The sequence below is a fragment of the Falco peregrinus genome, chromosome 5 (assembly GCF_023634155.1).
Source record: "Falco peregrinus isolate bFalPer1 chromosome 5, bFalPer1.pri, whole genome shotgun sequence".
NCBI lineage: Eukaryota > Metazoa > Chordata > Aves > Falconiformes > Falconidae > Falco > Falco peregrinus.
The window spans coordinates 33,541,512-33,563,262 of NC_073725.1; the positions used below are offsets into that span (position 1 = coordinate 33,541,512).

The window sequence follows — 21,751 nt, forward strand, 5'->3', positions numbered from 1 at the left end:
GGTACTTACATGTTTTGTATATTCCAGATAATTTGCATTTGCTATATATAATTAAGGATATGATTATTATATAAGAATATTTTCTACTTTGTCATACATATTTGAAATATACCATGTAATGTGACTTCTCAGTGTCCAAATTTTTGCTGTACTATTAGTATGCAGAATGACCTGATGATTTTAGTTGAATTGTCCTTATAAATTAATGGTATAATTTAACCCTTTGTCTGAAGTAATTTTATAGCAGTAGGTGTTGTGGCTGTAAGGTAAATGATAAATTAGTAGCCGTGGAGTGAAAAAAGAAAGGATGGCTTGTTCTGGAGTTGCCAATATGAATATTAGATATTAATCTCAACTCATTATTATTATTATTCTGTTGACAAAAAATGGAAACACTCTGAATCATAGCTGAGTGTTTGGAAACTTAATTCAGGACAAGCAGAACATGAAATTGGTGCTTTCAAATAATATCTGATACAAGCTGGAGGATTTTTGTAAGATAAAATACACGAAGAGGAAGTAGTGTTTAGGTTTTAGATCTATATGGTCTATGGATTTTCATAGATTTACAAATATTCTGGCAGATAAGTGGATTCTCTAATCTATTAACAGTACATTTCTAGAGGTCTTAAGCACTGCAAGCCTCGCCTGTTTGACATGCTCAGCACATCTATTATTTGTAAACTATGTATGGCCTGAATATAAAGAATATCCCAAACTTTCCTAGCAAAGATACATTGAAGAATTTAAGTTCTGTTTTTAAGATCATATTGCAAATAGTTCAAGATGTATCTATATTGTTAAGTACCTTCATGCTCTGGGGCTCAAGCTGTAGACTTGATCCACAGAAACCATCATGTTGTTTTCACATGTACTAAGCTTTTCTTGCTGGTGTCCACACTGATTCTTGAACATGTAGGAAAGACCAAGATACTTCCTAAGAATTGAAAAGTGGTGTTTTGTAGCTCAACTTTCCTTTCTTTAAAGGCCCCAACGAAAGAAGTTATTTTAGCTCATAATTACACAAACCTTTATCAGCACAACCCATTCCTCAATTTATGTGTAGTTTTTTATTAGTCTAACCATGGATGTCAGTCATGAACCTCTTGTGAAACTGTTCAGAGAAATACCAGGAGGCAGTATGAAGGGAATTGGACATTAATGGTTTGGAAGAAGTATGTGGACTCCATAGCCTTACAAATATAATGTGCTTATAAATGCTCAGACTTCTCTCTCTTATTATGAACAGAAACTCCAAGAATATGAGCTGTGGGGATTTCTTTTACCATGACTCTCTCCAGGTTATTTGGTTAGTGTTCTTTCCATAGCAACAGAAGCTTCAGGGATGTCACATTGTTCTGTATTTTTGCAGTAATGTGATTAGTTATAGTCTGTCTTTCTGCTATGCTATGCAGTTCTTGGAAACTCAGGCTTCTGTGGAGAGTGACAAGCCTTACAGTTTTCAAAGCACATGCACTGGTGAAAAACAAAGTGCATTCAATACTTGTTTGTGCATGTGTTTTTGAGAATGTATTCCCCAATTTCTTCTCAAAAAAACATAATTTGGAACTTCTGGACTTTTGGGGATGCCACCTTTTCTCATATGCAAGATAAGTCCAGAGATTGCAGGTAAAAGGTATAGCAGTGCAGCAACTGAGCTCATCTTTGTAATTCTATTTTAATACATTTTTAATTATTTACAAAAGGTATGCAGTCCAGTAATAGAAATTGAGTGGCCAGTCAGTACTATCAGGTAAGGGGATGGGAAAAGAAATATAAAAGATTGACTTGGGCTCTGTGGCTTGCATCAGAACTTCAGTCGATTTTATCCCTTCATGTTGTTTCTTCTCCTAGAGTAGGTAAATCAGCAAGAACACGAATATTCAGCAGGGTATGAATAGAAAAGAGACTGCATGCCACACCAGTAAAGCAGTTTTTCAGAGTCTAGCCAAGAGCACAGATTGAGCCCTTTCATTACCCAATACATATGTAATCGGAGCTACTTTGTTACAAAGGTGAAACAGTTATAATTATGCTAATGCTTGTTTTTAAATGAGTGATTAGAACTACTGATTCATATTAAAGGGAAAAAAAAAGTTGTAAGCACTACTTCTCTGGAGTGAGTAAAGATGAGGGACATGCAAAAAGTTGCTTTCATGGTAACTGTGCATTACAGTTCTTTCAACCAGTGCATTACTGTCACAGAGGAGGGGGCAGGAGAAACACATGATTTGAACCTTATCACTGAGTGATTCAGTGATTCAGCCCTATGGAAACTGTGAATGTTTAATGGTACCTTTGCCAGATAATATTAGCTGTTGTACTCTGAGCAGCTTTGGTAGAAGGCATACTAGCAGGGGCAATACCAGTCTCTGATGGCTTTTCGCATTAACTGTTTTACACTGAAATATTTCTGCTTTGTAATTCACAAGCAAAGAAATATACTCTTATAGGTTTTCTTAGCCTATAACTAATAAATAATGGACCTTTGTAGCTTGAAACAATGTGCTACAGTAAACATTGTTTACAGCTTATATTACAGCTCTTAAGAGCAATGCAATGTAGTGGCAAAAATTGCTGAACTGGTAGAGAGATACAGTAATTACCTTTTTTCCCCACAGTGAGGTGAACAATTTAGGAATAAGATGGGGGATACAAGGGAAGCAAACCAGTCCATATAACAAATATATTTTGCTGTAGGTCAAAAATAATAAAATTTTTTGAACTTTACTTCCTAATTGCTAAGAATTTCCTCTCGCTTCTCATTATATTGTTCCCTGAAAACTGTGATAAGCTTTGCTTTCAGAATTTATTGGACTGCAACAGCCTTTGCTGTGGATCCAATGTGTTGGGATTTTTCACTGTTGAATAGGTCATATGTTAATGTTTCTGAAGATATCTGATAAGGCAGTTTGTAAGGAGATTGCTTGGGTTTTGCTATCAGTCAAGGCATTACAGTGTCCTGGAACCACCTGTACATGAACTCTTTTTTTAGTCCTTGTCCTTAGAAAATAGATCTGGGGGAAAAAAATGAGCACTTTTGAAGGGGATGGTGTTTAGATTTCAGAGCTCTGACAAGCTGTCCCAGAAAGTAGGGACAAAAAGTGAAGTATTCTTAGGCTTCTGGTTTTCATCTTTAGCCTTTTAACAGTATTCCTACCAAAGCTTCGGGCTTCTCTCTGCTCTGCAATCTGATGCAGTATGAAACAGAACAAGGTCTTAAAAAAAAAAAAAAAAGATTAGTCAGGATGAGTTTGGTACAATGCTCTGGGTGATGCTGTTTGTGTTGAAAAAGGAATGTACTCTGAATAATTAGAAAAGATAAGGTGGGCACCTGAAGGAGATAGGTGGGCACCTGAAGGAGATAAGGAGACCATCAAGTCAGGAAATCGATGAACAAAGAAAACTGAAAGGTCTACTCCACCTAGATCCCACCTATTGTGAATGGAATGATTGGGTGTCAAAACCAAATGAGTATGTATGTAAAGATGTAGTAACCTCTGGGTGGAAAAACTGTATAAAATACCTAACTTTTCACTGAAAACTTTGGAGCTAGTTTGTCTGGTGCGAATCGGCTAGCTCCCCAACATTGTACGAAATAAATACCTTTGCTGCTTAAAGACAAAATTGGTCTCTGAGCAGTTACTCTGTGCCGTTTTGGCATCAAATGTATGATCAGCTGGGTAAGCTGCTTTCAAGTATCTTGGTAATGGTGGACATAGTTGCTCTTGTAGTTGGAATCAAGTAATGATACAAACTTGAAAGTATATATTCTTTCTGCTTATTGCCAGAATGCTGCTATTCTTGTCTGGTGGCTCCCCAAAATGTTTGGAATACGTTATCAAATTGATGATGCAAATCTGGTCCTGGGATGGATGGGTCATGCTAGCAGTCTGTGAGGATTGCTTGTTGTTGAATTTGGCTGATTAGATACTTGACATAGGATTGTGTTTCATTTAGTTGGTCAGAAAGCATTTCTAGAGTAATGTCACTATTGAATAGTGACAGCTGCAACCAAGGGAGTAGGACAGTATTGTAACTAACTTAAGCAGGCATTTCAACATTTGTCTGACCAATTGTGTGTTATCCTGTGTTTGGTGAGATGAAAGAGAAGGGCCCTTTGGTGGTACTGGGTATGAATACAGATCTTCTCCAGGAGGAATCAGAATTAAGTTCACAGACCAAATTAGAGTTTGGAGTAATTATGTGGAAAAAGTGCAATTGCACTGTCCTGCTAATATGTCTCCTTGGAGTCACTGTGGCAGGGTAGTCATTGAGTGGACCTGTCACATAATACAAATCGTTTGGTAGGTCTACAGTTACTGTGAGCAATAAAGGAAGGTGGTAATGTTTGTCCTTTTTTTGAAACTCAGGTTTGGTTGGTTTGTTTTGTTTTGGGTTGGTTAGGTGGTGGGTTTTTTTGTTTTGTTTTGGTTTGGTTTTTTTTTGTTTTTTTTTCCTAAATGAAACAGTGTTGTTACAATGTTTTCTAACTGTTTCATTCTCTTTCTGTTTTCCTTGTAGTTATGTTTCGCTTATATGATACGGATGGCAATGGATACCTGGATAGCTCGGTAATGTTATTTATGTATTTCAACGTGTTATAAGAGTGTGTCATAATGGCATACCTATACAAAACTGCATTCATCCAAATCAAGTTTATATTTTTCCTGAAGTAATAGAAGCAGTATAAACTATAGTTGATAAAAAGTCGCTCATTTTGAAAGTATTGAGTTTTGTTTTCCATTAAGCTGCTGCTTCTACAACTGGATAAATTTTCAAATGCTGACGGCTGTTGTGGAGTCCTATTCAATAGTCTTCTGATTTTTAATCATATTACTGAGGGCTACACATTTATATGAATCCTAAAATTCTAGTATGCTGCTGGGAGCATATATATATATATGAATATGAAAGAACACTAGTGATATGTGGTCAAGGGAAAGTACAACACTGTAATGCTAAGCAAATATCTCTGTATTACTTTATACCATCCACTTTATGCCTTATTTCTATTAAAAAGTTGTGAATTATACAACTGCTGTCAAAATCATAGGTTTTTAGAGTGATGGAATTTTCAAGGATCTTACATCATTATATCATAGGGGATTTCAGATCATGAAACCAATTGTTGAATGATGAACAGGGAAGGAAGAATCTATTACTGCTTTCAACCCAGAGGCTACCCTTTGGTTGTGGGGCTGTATTCCATCTCCCTGCATGCTTTGCAGTCCATGCCTGACGTTTTGCTAGTGCAGCAGATTCACTTAAGTGTGGACAGCTTCCAATGTAAGGAACATTTCATTAGGAACATTGATGTAACAGTGTCACTGAATGCACTGCATTTGAATTGGAAGTTGTTTGCAGTAGGATTTTTTTTTTTTATAATATTACATTAAATATTATAGCTATGCTTTGTTTATCTGTAGGAGCTGGAAAATATCATTGCTCAAATGATGCATGTTGCAGAATACCTTGAGTGGGATGTTACTGAACTGAGTCCAGTAAGTATCCTGTTTTATCACAAGTTTTAATTTAATCATTTTGTGATACTTCATGGCAATGTGTGATTCTATATATTAGTAAGATAAAAATAATAATAATTTGTGCTCCATTATGACACTGTCAATTAGCACTTTTACAAGTCTTTTTCTGATTAAATCTGATCTGTGAAACATTCTTGCTATAGCTTAAGGTTTTTCTTCAGTGCATGTAGTAACTAACATTTATAACACAACTGGTTCGTCTCTGAAAATTTCTTAAAAGTAACTACCTCTTATTTGTGTTGTACATAAGTACACTTGGTTTGGGAACTTTAGGTGATAATAAAATACAAATAGGAATATGACACTTAATCTGAATTGTCAGTTGTCATTTTTCTACAGGTGCCATACAAATATTTTCCTTACTTTTTGCATGCAGATGAGGGAATTGAACATCTGCACATTTTCTAACATGAAGTTGCTATGTTAGAATATGGAATTTATGAGATTTTTCATTAAACTCTGTAGATCCTTCATGAAATGATGGAAGAAATTGACTATGATCATGATGGCACTGTTTCTCTAGAAGAGTGGATACAAGGAGGAATGACAACAATCCCGCTCTTGGTCCTTCTTGGGTTAGAGAATGTAAGTATTAACTTAAAAGCATCAAGTTTCTGCTTGCATGTCAGCTGTGGCCCTCAGTTAGTTTCTCTGTGGCCTCTGTAAAGAATGGCTTTTTACTACTATGGCTGAACGACATGCAAGGAACGGAAGTGTGTCTTTGAAGTTAGAGGAACATTAGTATGTTTGAAGCAGCACCAGATGAGCCAGCTCTGGAGCTGGAAGCTGTAGAAAGTTGATTAATTTGTCCTGTTAACAGCATATTGTTAATTCCTAGATGCGGCAGTATCTGCTAAGAACATTTTACTGCCCATCCACATGTTACAGCTGGCTTGGAACATTGCCTAGGCTTCTCAGCATGGTGCTGTGTTTTGTGGCCTAACCATACTGATTCACAGAACAATCTAGGTTGGAAGAAACTTCTGGAGGTCATATGGTCCAGCCTTTTTTAAAGGCAGGGCCATAGACTGAGTTATACAGGGCCCTGATAAACCCTGTCCTGAATAATTCCTTTGAGGTGGATTCCATCAATTCTGCAGGCAACCTCTCCTAGTGTTAATTGTTCTCAAGGGAAAGAGCTTTTTTTCTTACGTGCAGATGGAATTTCTTCTGTGGCAATTACTGCCTGTTGGCTCTTGTCCCGTCATGTATACATCCCTGTGAAGATAGTTCTTCTCTGTAATTAGCTTAATAAACTGTACTAAGTAGCAATATCAAAGAGAACACTTACACCAAAGTATAGTGTTATGAAAGAAGAGCTTACGTTCTGTGCATTTACAGCTTCACATTAAAGATAAGACAGATGTAATTATGCCAGTTAAAGACAGCTGTTTTAACACTGGCATGTTGCCAGTGCCACCTGCTGTCCTGTATTTGAGCTAATTTTCAGCATATGTATCGTAGTGTATCTCTCAAATGCTTTTCTGTTGAGAGAAAACGTTTTTATGTTTGGGGTTTTTTTGGTGTGGGTTTTTTTTTTTCCCCTGAAGTGTTTTTTAGATATTTAGATGAAATAATAAATATTATTTATTTTCCCCCATATGCTGCTATGGCCTGACCTAAACCTAGACTGCTGTAGTTGCTCTGTGATATTTTATTTGCCCAAAGAATGGTCAGACTGAGACCTTGCATAGGGAAATATGCAACAAAACAGTGCATTTAGCAGAAGATGCAACATCTTTAATCAAATTAGCAGCTAGGATAACTTTCAGTATATTTGGGTCACTGTAAGTACTAATTCCACAATTCTGTATGTGTGACTGAGTAACAAAAATGTTAAATTACTTCCCTGTCATCAAACAACAGATCTTTTTCAGGCTGAATACCATTATTTCCACAGAATTACTGTAAACAAAGGGCAATAAATGCTCTCAAGAAATCAGTATAGCAGATAACTGGTAGTCATTTTCAGTACAGATTTTTCTTTTGTGACATGTGACATGACATCCACACTACATGACAGCTAGTGTGGATGTTCTGGGGGTATCTTTCAATGTCTACACTTCTTTCTTTCTAAATGTAAAGCTCCTTAAATTCCATGATAAATTAATGAAGATCCTTCTGTAGAGGTTTATTTTCATATTAAAGCAAAAGCTATTAGAAAGCAGCCATGTAAATGTATGTTAACAGACATTTTATCCCTTTGATTATTTTTACTAGTTATTAGATAATTTATCTTGCTACGCATAGCATTATGGCGGAAATAATAAAAATATTTAAACAGTGATCAAAATTCTGTAGCCTGCTATCGGCATGGGTCAGTGTTTCTGTCATCAAGATATTCCCAGTACTATATGTGTTGAAGAGACATAAATGTACAGTTGTGAAAAAATATTATAATGGTATGCACAATGCATTTTTGATCAATAAACATAGTTTTATTAGTTGGAAGCTAGAGTAAAATGAGTGGGGTAGCTTTTAATTTTTTTAAAAAAATATTTTACTGTACTGTGAGTGAAGTTTATTACCTACAGAACTATTGAAGCTGAATTGCTAGTCATTTGGTTATGATTTACTAGGAAATGATGCCATCCTCTAAAAGGGCTCCCATTTTTTCTTTTCATGTTTATAAGTGCTCTTGATTTCTTAAGCCATTCACGTAACAAGCAGAGAAACCCCAGATTTTTAAATTTTCTATCAAAAGTTACTACTACTCCACAGTTCTAAATGATCAAATGTAAGTGTATTTTAGGACATGAAAATATAAATCAAGAAAGTTAAAACTCTCATACCTGTCCATAATTATTTTGTATAAATTGATAGCATGATTTTGAAGTTTTTACAGCATCTAATGTGTTACCTGAGCTCTTCATTCCACTCTATCATTCCCATTAGTGAAAAGCTGTTATTTCTTTTTTCATGCTGCAGTTAGATTTTGCAAATGCAGCTTCCCAGGACTCTCCCTTTTGGCTGTCTGTCTCTCCTTTTAGTTAAGATAATGAAAACTAAAAGAAGTGTCTTTTGGACTCTGTAATCAAATAATAAAGCGCTGATATCTTAGTTTTCCACAAGCTGATTAATATGTAAAAATAAAAGGCATAACTTACTGGCTTATGCTGCTTAGACATGTCCAAGTAGTCTTCACTTGTTGAAAACAAGCAAACCCCCCCACCCCCACCCCACCCCCACCCCACCCCCAAAACAGCCAAAAAATTATCTCCCATTCTTTTAACTTTAGGCAACTATGGTTTGGCTCTATGCTGATCTCAGGCAATGATGAAATTTTAAATTACAAAGATAATTTCAGAGCTTGTCCAGTGTGTTAGTAACAAATAATTGTCAATATAGTTTATTAAAAAAAGAAAAAAAAATATACCAGTCAAGTCTTTAATTTGTTTTGCATTGGGGTCCATTAACTTACTGTAATAGACTTAATTCTTACACAGGGTTTGCACAAACAGTACAAGATTCTCAGCTGGTGTAGTTTGTTATACTAGTATCAGTGAAGCTATGATCATTTATTTGTGCTGAAGATTTGTCATAGTACCTTCAGAATTCAGCTATGTTGTTTGTACTTAATCTTTAGTTTCCTTTAAGAGCTATATAAAAAGGTTAGCTATCATGTAAAAGGTTTAGATTTCATTTAAAGCCTTTCAAGCAGTTTTTATTGCATAGAGTGTTAGGAGCTTTAGTTACAATAATTGAAAAAAATCAAAGAAGCATTTAAGTGAAATGTGGAACTATATTATACAAAATAAAAGAATAAACAAGTTAGTTGTAAACAATGGGGTTGAGATAGCCCAGTCTTTCACAGGTTTGAGGTCAGAGGCTTCATCAGTAATCCCCTTGTAAGAGACAGGAGTATTAAGTTGTTAATATAAATATTGGCCAGCCAGCTGCTGCCAAGTTAAAAGACATAACAAGGAAATCTGCTTGATTTTCCTTTTAATCTCTCTCTGCCCCCCCTCCCTCTTTTCCTAGACTTTCACGAAACTTCTAGTGCCCACTCTAACTTAGCAGAGATTACTCAATTAATTTAAAAGTTGCTGGAGCAGTTTAGAGTCATGGAGATAAAGGGATAAAAAGCATTAAGTCTCATTTCTCTAGGAAATCAACCTAAATATCCAGTTTATTTTATTTTATCTGGTTTTATGCTTTCTATTTCTTCCTAAAACTTGAGTTTAGAATTGCTGTGAAGGTAGAACTTTGAAATACCAAGAGTTTTATCTCTGGGAATGTTCCAGGATGTGAAAAATGTATTCTTATTTTGGCACTTTATAAGGCAATTGCTGTCCTAAAAAAACAATTTCAGTACAAGGTAAAGGATTTAAATGAGAACTTAATTGGCTCTTATTCTATAGGGGTTCTGAGGTCTAGTTGTGCCAGTTTTATGAAAGTTGTTCCAAGAAATTCTCTCACGAAAAGTGAGAATTTAAGGAACTAAAAAAAAAAAATAAATAAAGTAACTATAGAGGAAATTGTTATAAATAACAATTTATAACAACTGTGGTAAACAGTAATAAATGTTTGAGGTGGATTTTTTTGCTGTGTCACACTTCAGTTTGCAGTATTCACAGGCCTTGTCCTCAGCAACTTTCCAAATATATTTTTGCTTCTTAAAGCCATTGTTTCCCATCCAAACACAGATTGGACAGAGATGTCCCTGCGTTACTGCTTCTGGTTGATAAATATACTTTTGGGAAGTGGCCTATTGCATACTAGCACCCTTAGGCTATTTATTCTGCTCTTCCACCATAGAAACCTTCAAAGTGTCTGACCTTTTTATTTCATTCTGCATTAAGTAGATCAGCATTGTCAGTGAATTTCCGGAGTTACCCTATTGACTCCCCTGGCATTGCTTAAAATGCCCTTTGTAATCTGAGCACAAAAAGCTGCTTAATGACAGTTTGCTTCTCCAACTCTGCTCTTTGTAGGAATTCCTTACTTGTACAGTATTATTCCACTCTGTTCTGATAAAATCACTTGATTTCTCTTCTAAAGTATTTGCATGACAGATATTTTGATCTCACTTGTCTTGTGTAATGGATCATTACTACCGCCTCTGCCAGTGGTTGTACAAAAAGTAGGTATAAACTGCAAGTTCACAAATGCTGGCTTTTAAAGAAATCCTGGTTTAGGAGGGAGTGGACAGTATTTTGTTCCCTCTCCTCTGGCCACTAGATGTCACGGTTGCACTGTATGTCACTGCTCCTGTATGAGGGCTGAAAAGCTGCCCTAAGGTGACAGAGAAAGTGAACAACAGAAAATGCTCCCTAACAGTTGCCGATAATCTGAAACCAAACCACTATGCCTTTCTTTTAAGCCACCAGTTGTATTTTTCAACCCATTTCACTCTTCAAATTGACGTAAATCTCAGTGGGACAAACACATTTGTGTTGATGTGTGAGTGTGCTTTAACTAAATCTGAAGGAAATACTCTTACAATTTTATTTTGGATCTTCAAGCAGCAAATATTATGCTATTGCACTATCATGCTATTCCATGGGATGGAATACTTGAGTGTGAATCCACACTTGGCGAGTACTGCTTCTTGTGTTGTATATCCCATTATTGTTGGCTGGCTTTGAGCTCTGACTAGTCAAAAGTGGATCCAAACTGGGGACTGCAAACATTTGCAAGTCTTGCGTGGGCTCTGTTGCACCGTGAGGAGTCCTTCTCAGGCTGAAGTCTGAAATGACTGTTTAGTACCTAGGCAGTTTCATAGAGCTGTATTTCTTTCATTGTGAGGCATAAGAATGATCTGGCGTTTTTTGATATTTTTGTAAGACCTGTCTGAAGTCTGGCAGGTGGATTTTCTAAAAGGCTGAAGCGCTGGTGAGCCATATGCTATTTCCATATGTACAGAGGGCGAAACCAAGCCCCTGCTAGAAGAAGCTGTAGCTTACCCACTTTGTGCAAGCTCCTTACCAGCTGGGAAGCAGGCTCACCCCCCGGGAGAACGGAGCTGTTTCACCAGGGTCGCTTCGCGGCGTTGCCAGCAGAGGGGGCGATGTCAACGCTTGGTGAGGCTGCACGGCGCGAGCCGCCACCAGCGGGCACCTCTTTTTTGACAGTGCTGTCAACTTTTAGGCTTTGCTAGCTCCCTCTTCTTTGCAGGAGGTTTGCAAATGGCTTTCCTTACTACAGTTCTGCTTTTCCTTTTGCCTGTAGGTTGGTGGAAACCCAGGAGAAGTCATGAGTAACTCTAACCTCATCTTTGTTTAGGGTGTAAAATAAGTGGTATTTCATTCAGTTATACAAATGACCATTATTTAAAATGTAATTTCTGAAGCATTCCAGTCTGTGCAGATCACAAGTGACTACCAGTTTAGGGACTGTGGCTAATTATGAAGCTTTTTATAACAAATTAATTTCCCCTCCTGTGTTCCATTCCGTGCTACCATTTTCTTGTGTGCATGTTAATGGATTTCTGGATGATCAGGATAGTACGCTGGTGAGTGTGTGGATGAAGGCTGGAGAAATGATTTTTATTTTTTCCTTCCCTCCCCTTTCTCCAGCACGTGCGTGCACACACACACACGCATATCTAAATATCTCAGAAGTGAGGAGCCTTCTTGAATAGCATGTCTCCTGAAGGAGGTTAGTCCCTCTCTCGTTGAACCAGAAGAGACTTAGAACCCCGTCTCTCCAAACCAAATTAAACAAAACCTTACATGATTTCTTTGCTGAGAGTCACTGAGGAATATGGATCTTAATTTCTGTTAATGGGAGGGGCTATGTGGTTTAATGAACACTTTTCTCATCTTCCCACTGACTGAATGCCCAAAGATCAGTCATAAAAAAATATTCAAGTCATGTAAATATTCTTAAAATAAATGTAAACAAAATAACAGTAAGCAGTGATAGAATAACTTAGCAGACTTGCTAACATCCTTCTCCCTTGGTTGCTTGTTACTGACTCTTCTCATAGAAAACACTGAGTGTGCTGGCATTTCAGACACTGCAGCTATTGTAAGAGGGGATACTTGCTAGAATGAAAGTTTATCAGTGATTTTATTTCCTTTTTTAAGTCTCAGAATCTTGAGTTTTGTGCCTGAAACCTTTAAGGTCTCTTGGTTACCTTTATTTACAAATACCTAAAAAAGCTGAAGTAAGTTAATATTAAACCAGATTAGGGATGTGTAGCTAAATTCTGTGACTGCATAAAATTTTCCACTGATTCTGAGGCTGGCTCTTTTGTGGTTGACTTGCTTTTCTAAGGTCAGGTCCATTTGGCAATCAAATCTGTGGTAGAAGTGTCAGGACCATAAGTTAAGAGAATCGTTGTTAACAAAATAAATGTTACGGTTGTCATTATGTGCTAAAGTCTGCATATGGCATACGGAGGCTTCGTTTTCAGTGATGTATAATGAAGTGAGGAAGAGATTGTTACTGTACCTGCCCTGCTTTGAGATCTTCTTAATGACTATTTGTTTTTAAACTCTTTCTCAGGATATGGAAGCAAAATGAGTGAATGTCAGTAAATGCACTGATGTGTCAGAATTGTCGATTTTATTCATACTTAAAGACTTGCATTGAGGGGGCTTTGTTTCACATTATGTCTTTTTTTTTTTTTCTTGGCAATGTTTTAAAAAGTTATGTGCATGCATAATCATATGCAGCACTTTATTGCTTATTTTTGGCAGTGCACAAGAGCAAAAATTTAATTTGCTGTTTTCCAAAAGTGCATTGTGTTTATGTAATGGATTTGCATCAGTTGCAGTCTGTAACACAGTTAAGTGTTTTAATTGGCAGAACACCCCCATCAAGACTTGTTTGTTTTTCTGATAAGGAAATGCCAGCTAACTTAGTCCATATGTTCTGTTCAAATAAGACGCAACGTATTCACATGTAATGGCCATTCTTTAAAAATGAAATTAAAACAAAAAAGTAACACAAAACTAACGTGGAAGAGGGGCAAGTTTATGCATAATTATGAAATTTTGTTAATTTTCAGAAATAGCAAATAGTTTGCTGAGGAAAACTGCTCAGCTTGCATTTTAGGTGCTTGTGGTTTATGACTGCGTTTGCTGATGACCTGAGTCATGTTAAAATGAATGTGTACGTTGTTTACTGTTTTTTCTCAGAAGGATTTACATGGTCTTTATTGTCTAGTAATTGTGTACTTTCAGAAGGCTTGAGACTCACATATTATCTTGTAGTTTAACAATACCTTAAAAATTTGTGGAGAGTGGTAGTAAGGTGGAAAGAAAAATAGTTACTGAGCTCTGTTTAATGAAATCCATCCTCTTCAGCTGCCAGTCATGAAGGAGCTTGACAGGCTTCTAGTGCTCCACAGCTGCAGAAGCTATTTCTGCTTCTTCAGGGAAAACTGGAAAACTTCCACATTATTCTCCAGCCCAAGAACCCCACATTAGGCATCTGCTCTGCTCTTTCTGCAGAAAGGGGACCTTGACTTTGCCCAGCTGTCAGAGATGGCATTTGAACTCCCGCTGATAATATCGGGGGAACTCCACTTAGGCTCTGATCCTGATATCTCAATAGAGAAAAATATTCCAGCTGACTTCTGTTCCTTTTGTTTTAGGTAATTCGTAGGAATTATTCAAATTTCTGTTCTGGCTAGGTCCTGGCTTTGAACAAAACATTCTTAAATTCTTGGAGTGCTGATTTTCCTTCAGGATACCTCCTCCCCGCCCCCCCCCCCCCCCCCCCCCCCCCCCAAGGATGAAGAAGTCTTCATTTTCTCTGATTGTCATTGATGGCTAACTCTTAGACTACAACAATACTGATTTTTCAGGACATAACTCATGACGTATATGCTTATACAGGATAAAACTGAATTTTTATTAAAAATTATGTCCACTGTCTTACATTGACTTTCCTTATCAGTGAAAACCATAACATTGTTGAACATATAATCAGGAATATTGTACATACATGGTGACAGGTAGTATCAGTAGTTGATAAAAGAAATCAGAAACTGAATGAGAACCAGTCAATGATATGGCTTCTGAGAAACCAAGATTGATGTAGCTTCTTTTAGCTATGTGACAATTTCTTCTTGGTATTGAAATGACCAAGAATACTGTAGTGTTTCAGTGATACACAATAAAGAATCAGACTACTGCAGCCCATTTCCAGATGATAGACATTAACTGCCTTTGTTCCATTGGAGGTTGTATTTAGTAAAAAACAAAATTTAAGAAAATCGAGTTCTATTACATTAGCTTAATCTACTTTTTTAAAATAAAAACCTCTGATGATTGCAAAAAGGAAAAATTCTGATGGCCACGCTTGCAAAGAAACCTGGAATTTATAGAATTAATTTAAAATCTGTACCAAGTGCACATAAGTTTAAAACCCTTCTATTAACAGTGAGGTCTCAGAATTATCCCATTAGAAGGAAGAGGAGAATCATGCAACTAAAAACCTATTTTCATAAACGTAAATGATTTGTTAGTATTTTACTTGTATGTGTAAGTTATATTGGGCCCCTGAGTTGTATGTGCCGATTGGTTGATCAGTCTATTTATGCAAGATTTGAGTAAGTGCTGCAGGTATCTGAAACGCGTGGGCTTAAATGTAAGGAATTCAATTTTTAGAGAAGAGGTCCAGGATATAAATCTCACCCTTAAATATTTGCTTTTGGATAAACTCTCAGCAGTAGATTAACATAAATTAAACCTGACAATAGTTATTGTGGTGTGGTTGGATTTCCCACTTCACATATGTTGATACGTGATTCTAAGGATAAAGCTGTACTTTAAAGAAATACTTTTTGTTTGTTTTGGGGAGTTTTGCCTTCAAACCTGCAGCATCCTTACTTTTACAATTACTCTAGAGCAAATTTTAGTTAGCTTTAATACTAGTTGTAATCTAATATCAACCTAGGTTTATTGCTAGCACTGTGTTGCAGAGGTGACAGTAGCCTGGTGTTTTTTCCCCGAGTTGTTTTTGAAATACATGGATGTCCATGAGCTTCTGAAAAATTTTTTATTATATGTTCGCCTGTGTATTTAGACTGATTATACTGTGATCTGGTGCAGAGTATTAAATGAAGTAACAGCTTGTCTTTTATGTTCTTGAGTCAGTCTCAAATTTTTATTGGCACTTATATATTTCATTGTTTATTTTATTAAGTGAAATCTGTTTCTTTTATGTCCTGTGCAGAATGTGAAAGATGATGGGCAGCATGTATGGAGACTGAAACACTTTAACAAGCCTGCCTACTGTAATCTTTGTTTGAACATGCTAATCGGAGTAGGCAAGCAAGGTCTCTGCTGTTCTTGTGAGTATAAGCATTTCAGTATCCATTTGCATACAGGTCTATTTCTAGAAATGTTACGCTTGCTGCATAACAAAGAACTAGTAGCTTCCCAGTGCAAAACCGTTGCTAGCACAATGGTGACTCCCCCTCTGTCTTTTATGCTTGAATGCTCAAGGTTCCATTTCTAATTTTTCATCTAATTTTTCAGGATATCGGGCTTTCAGAACTGTCGTTTGGGGGAGTTTTCTGTATTATAACAGCTCTCAGTGTTAGCTCCCTTTGGAGTCTGCCTCTTTTTTTTTTTTTTTCTTTTTTCTTTTTTTTTCCTTTTTTCTTTTAGCAAGTATCCTGCTTAAGTTTCAACCTTATATTTTTGTTATTCTTCTTTTGATTTTATTAATAATTATTCATATTCTTTAACAGATATCAACTTAACTAGCCTCTAAGTCCCATGTTGGTTTATTCACATTTTGCACAGATTACTTCTTTTGTTAATCATGAATGTCAAAATCCCAGTTTCTCCAAAATCAAGTTCTGCTTGATTTCTAAAGTTTTGTATGCTTACTTGGTTTGTAATCATAAATCTCAGACTTGCCATCCTTTCACATATTGACTGATTATAGCGTTTAAGGTAAATGAACACAAGATAGAGTAGTTTTATTGTGTTCATCTAATGTGATCTGCCTTTAGACTACTAGATGCAGTCACTACAGTTCAATTCCTGAGTTATATCTATGTATCTCCTAATCATCTGTGTTTGGCCACCTCATAACCTGTATCTTGAGAAACCAAATCTTGCTGTAAGATACCTTGTCTCTTGTTTCAAGAGATAGATGTTCCATATCTTTCTTTCGTGGTGTGTTCCAATGATTAATCATCTTTTTTTAAGACCTATTTTCTGATTTGAATATGTCTGGTAGACTGTTCCAATGATTGGTTCCTGTTATGCCCTGCTCCATTAGATTAATGAGATCTTTAGTACCCACTATATTCTTCTCATGATGGTATCAAGTCACCTTTCATTGTTCTTTTTGATAAATTAATCAGTTTCTTAGTGTAACTTACTTTCTCCGTTTTGGTATGAAAGATAGCTCATCAGAGCTGATCAGGACCTTTCTGCCTGTACATTTCTATTGATGTAACTTGAGAGTCATCTGAATGAATAAGGGGTTTAGAACTGACCATTTCTCTCTCCTCTGTGGGCTACAGATTCTTTCAAACATAATTCAGATGTAAATCCTCCATCTATGCATTTTCTCGTCATATAATTTCATTCATAATACTATGGAATGAAGATAAATACTTTTATTAAAATTGAAACTAATAGAAATTGCATAACTGCAGATTACTAAATGCTGATGAAAGTAACTGGAATATGTATATTAAATGCTGAATTGACTATTAGATCTTGAAACTTGCTTTCTTTAATATTCCTTTATGTAAACTGATGTAAACAATCCTTGTGATGAAATATAAAGACCCATACATGTTTGAAAGAGAAAATTCTATTCAGCAAATAATGTAGATCAGCTTCTTCAGTAGTTATCAGAAATGTTATATAAACTGCCCCCAAAAGGACCATCCTTACAAAAGCTGTAATTTCCTCTGCTATAATGTACCTTCTAAAATTTTTTTTACTGTGCTTCACATTTATTTGATGAGAACAATGGTCCCAGAGTATCTGAAGAACATCCACACGCTCCTTTCCATTACTGCATGCAGCAAGATTTCCTTATCTCACTAAGCTTCTTCTCCAATGTATTTTCAGAGCATTGCTATAGATTTCATTATTTGCATTTTAGATTGTGTGGGAGGAAAAAAAAAAAAAATGGAACTGCAGGGGGCCTCACCATCCCTCCGTGGTCCAATCAACAATGTTGCTCCCTGCAGTTTGTCTGATTAATGGCTGCGCCTCCCACTGGGTTTGTGTAATAGGTGCAAGCAAGGTGTTTAGAAGTACTTTGTGCTTAATTGCTCTCGAGGTCAAAAGCGTGAGACTTATGCCATGCAGGGAGAAATTCATTCTCAGTTTTTAATAGTTGACTCTATTGAATGCAGGTATAATCTGTAGCATTATTTCCTCATCTGGGCACAGTTGTATAGTTGAAGTCAGGAGAGCTTTGCATTGTACCCTGACATTTTTATGTTTTCCAAAATGCAGCTATCCTGATCTTCACAGACCTGGTCAACAACAGTAGTCACATAAAGGTGGTGTGGAGGAGTTAGGAAGAAAAGTTTTTCAGGAGTTGCTGTTTGGGGAAGTAAAAGTTAAAGTTGGGGTGATTTACATAGAATGCATGAAAGCAGTTGCTATCTGAAAATGGGCTAATCAGCCATTTAAGATTTATAAATCAATAGAAGGAATGACATAAATTCATTGGCTTTTATTTTTGTGCTTGCCAGCTGCTCTCATGCTTATAGTTTGTAAAATATAGATTTCTTTCTACTAGCAAATGACACCAAACCATGTGGCAGTCATCAATTTGCCTTTAATATTTTTGTCATTTGGGAATTATTGTGAGAAAATGTAGTGAGCTCTGATTTAATTAGGCATTTCCTGTTATGCAATGATAGTGCATTCTTGGATTTCTCACTTGCATAATATTTCCTGTTCTAATTGGCCTTTTGTATTCCATGGAAAAAGCAGTCTAGTTTGAGTTTTCATTGACTGATTGAATTGATTATGTAGGGATGGCATACTGGTAACATTACTTGTTTCATAAAAATGTAGTTAGAAACACCGTTGCCTCCACATCTATTAATGTGTTCCTTTTTTCAGTTTGCAAGTATACAGTCCATGAACGCTGTGTCTCAAGAGCTCCCGCATCTTGCATCAAAACATATGTGAAGTCCAAAAAGAATACTGATGTAAGTTGGAGGTAGCATTGTCTTTGCCATGGACCTGTTAATTTAGTAACAATATGTATATCCACTCTTCTCTTTTACAGGTAATGCACCATTTCTGGGTAGAAGGAAATTGTCCAACAAAGTGTGATAAGTGTCACAAAACTATAAAATGTTACCAAGGCTTGACTGGACTTCACTGTGTTTGGTGTCAGATCACAGTGAGTATACTGTAGTAAAACCTCAGCGCAGGTTACAGAGACAAAAATCTGCATATCTTTTTTTATAGCCTCGTAATTCAAAAGTTATCGCTCAGTTTTATCATCAGGAATGGATAATGTGTATTTTAAGAAGCAGTATATGCAGAATATTCATAGGAGTCCTTAATTCTTGCAAGCAAATAGGCTTAAAGATGTACTCTGCTTCAAGACAGTATACAGATGGAAATAATATATGTCACTCTAAAGAGCAGAATTCCCAATCTACATTATAGAAAGATTCTAAAAGAATTCATAGCACTAGGGAAAGTCAAGGTCACTGTGACACTAGGGCAAAATCCTAATGTGTGGTATACTGACAGGCAAATGAAACTGAGGACATCTGATAGGATACAGTGATTTCAAGTGTCTGGGAATAATAGCAGGGATATCTTGATAATATACTAATCTGTACAGCAAGTCTAATATATACAACTTTTGTACACTCCTTATTCAGCAGGAACCAATAACTGAAACTAATGACATTCAAGGAACACTGCCCTTATAAGTGAAATCTTCATGCTAGAAGGAGCAAGGCCAATATTTCTGTTCTTAGCCAGGGCAGGATTTAAATCTAAATGGGGAGAGATTCAGCCTTCTTCTAAGGTTTTTGCTTTTTTGCTGATATCATTATTATTGTTATTGTAATGGAACAGCAGTTGTTTGTTCAGTGTTTTAAATAATAATATGAGACTGAGGCATTGGTGAATGTTTGTTTTCAACATACATGTTTGGATGTTTTATGACATATTTTCTTAACATAAGAATGCAAAATATGAAACATCATAAAAGACAATAGATCCAGCCTACTTTCAGTGATAAGCTGTTATGATTACTTAAAACCCAGTATTTTAGAAGAAAGCAAATATGTAGTCCAGATTGCTGTCAAAATTTGGATAATATATGTAGAGAGTAAAACAATCCAATTTTATTTCATGCAGATAATTAAATTGAAGGCAATGGCTATCTGTGTTTAGATGGGTAACTAAGAGTGTTCTGCTCTAGTTTGCATCTGTATAACATGTATTTCATTCAAGAAATACATGTTACATAAGGGTCCTTCTTAAAGTCCAAAGTTGCAAATTCTGTAGCTCCTCAGAAAAAATATTTTCCCATTATTTCATGTGAATCTGGACCAGGTTTGCAAAAGCCTTTTTCTTGAAGGTACGCATCAAGATTTAGAGGATTTCCATAAGAACTGATATTTACTGAGGAAGTACTGAGAAATTATTTATCATTGAAATCCCTGTGAAGGAAGAGGCTGAATTCTCTTGAAAATAGCTTAGGTTCTTGTGTGCATATAAAATGTTTAAATATATATCAACATTCCAATTAAGAATGAGCCTGATTTTTTTGACTGCCAAAATTAAAAATGTTGGCTCTGAGGTTTACAATTTTGTAATTGTATTTCCACCAGTAACTGAAAGATTTTTATTTTCTGTAAAACTTTAATGTTGGATTTTTAAAATAACTTTCTTAATCTTTTTACCTAACTTTTATGGCTTCAGGTATAAATTAGACACATAAGTGAAACAAGATTATTTTTTAAGTTTTTAAAATACTGCAAATTTCTTGTTGTTCAATCTCCTAATCACTCGTCTTGCAATTCTGTGTGTTCTATGTATTCTATCGCAGTGACATCCTTTGCTAATAGTAATAACTTTATTACTGGTAAAAGTGTTTTAAATTTCTAACAGATGCATGATTTTTGAAGGAATACTCTAAAAGTTGCGTAATTATCATCACATCCTTCGTACATTTTCAGTTCCTTGTACAACAACACGCTTAGGGCTTGTTGATGACACATTTTTGTAATGTAAGAGGATGTTAGTTATTACACAACTAATTCTGAGCCTCTTTCATGCATTTTAAGTATCTCTTCTTCTTACAACTGAATAGGGTCATTTCTAGTGTCAAATAACTGAATCTAATCTCAAAATGTAGGTATGTTTTTCACTAAGGAGGCTTGTTACACTGAGTTCTTAGCCAAGCCCATGATTCCCTCTTCCATATACTCTATAGTTCTCTATCACAGTCTTGTAAATGTTTTTTTCTCTTGTTTTCCCTAAAGCAAATATGGTTTTTCCTACTTTGCAGGGATCTGGTTGTGAGGGAGGTAATATTCTATGGGAGCTAGGTTTGGGGTAAGGGAATTTTGGGGAAATGTATTCAAAAATCTGCTAATTTTTTTTTTTTTTTTTTAGAAGATGTGTATTATTTTATTGTGTTATTTTCATTAAAGCTACATATCTTCTACCATTTCTGTTGTCTGCTATGCACTAATTCTGTTGTCAAAGATCAGAAGAGACTAATAAGAAGATTAAGCTATTTTTTTCATAGATAAGTTTGCATGTCACCGAGTAGCAAAGCTGCTAATTACCACTGAATGTGTGAAGATACTTTTATTTGATGTAACATGGCCTGGTGTGCATTAATTATGGTACAAGTAGCCTTACCACTGAGGCAGAGAATTAGCATGACAAATGATTTAGATTACAGGACTGCCAAAATACCCTCACAATAAGGCTTTAATACTCTGAGTAAATCGAAACTCATTAGACTTTTATTTTCTGTTGCTAAGTAACTGCCTGAAAAGGTAACTTTGCAGTATAAATGAATAAGGACGAGGCTAATATTAGGTGCCATTCAGTTCAAAATTCAGAAATGTTATGTCAACATTAACTGTACAAGATAACTTTATGAAGACCGTATTACCGGTAAAGCTTATATATATCAGCAGCTGGTACAATTTTATTGTAATAGAGTTCATACTGACATAGTTAAATCATCTAAGGGAAAATGAATCAGTCTTTCGAAAAATGTGATTTACAGATGCAGACACTGAACTACAGATTTTATAACAGCTATTGAACCTG

The 21,751-nt window shown here is 35.9% G+C and overlaps 1 protein-coding gene across 2 annotated transcripts in view; it reads left to right on the top strand.

Moving 5' to 3' along the window:
- DGKB (diacylglycerol kinase beta) overlaps positions 1-21,751 on the top strand; it is a 363,732-nt gene that overhangs the window by 96,313 nt on the left and 245,668 nt on the right. For both annotated transcript variants that reach the window (XM_027777058.2, XM_027777059.2), the window contains 6 exons: positions 4,525-4,574; positions 5,430-5,504; positions 6,012-6,131; positions 15,678-15,795; positions 18,554-18,642; positions 18,723-18,839. In XM_027777058.2, coding sequence (XP_027632859.1) covers positions 4,525-4,574; positions 5,430-5,504; positions 6,012-6,131; positions 15,678-15,795; positions 18,554-18,642; positions 18,723-18,839 — 569 coding nt within the window. The remainder of the gene's footprint in view (positions 1-4,524; positions 4,575-5,429; positions 5,505-6,011; positions 6,132-15,677; positions 15,796-18,553; positions 18,643-18,722; positions 18,840-21,751) is intronic.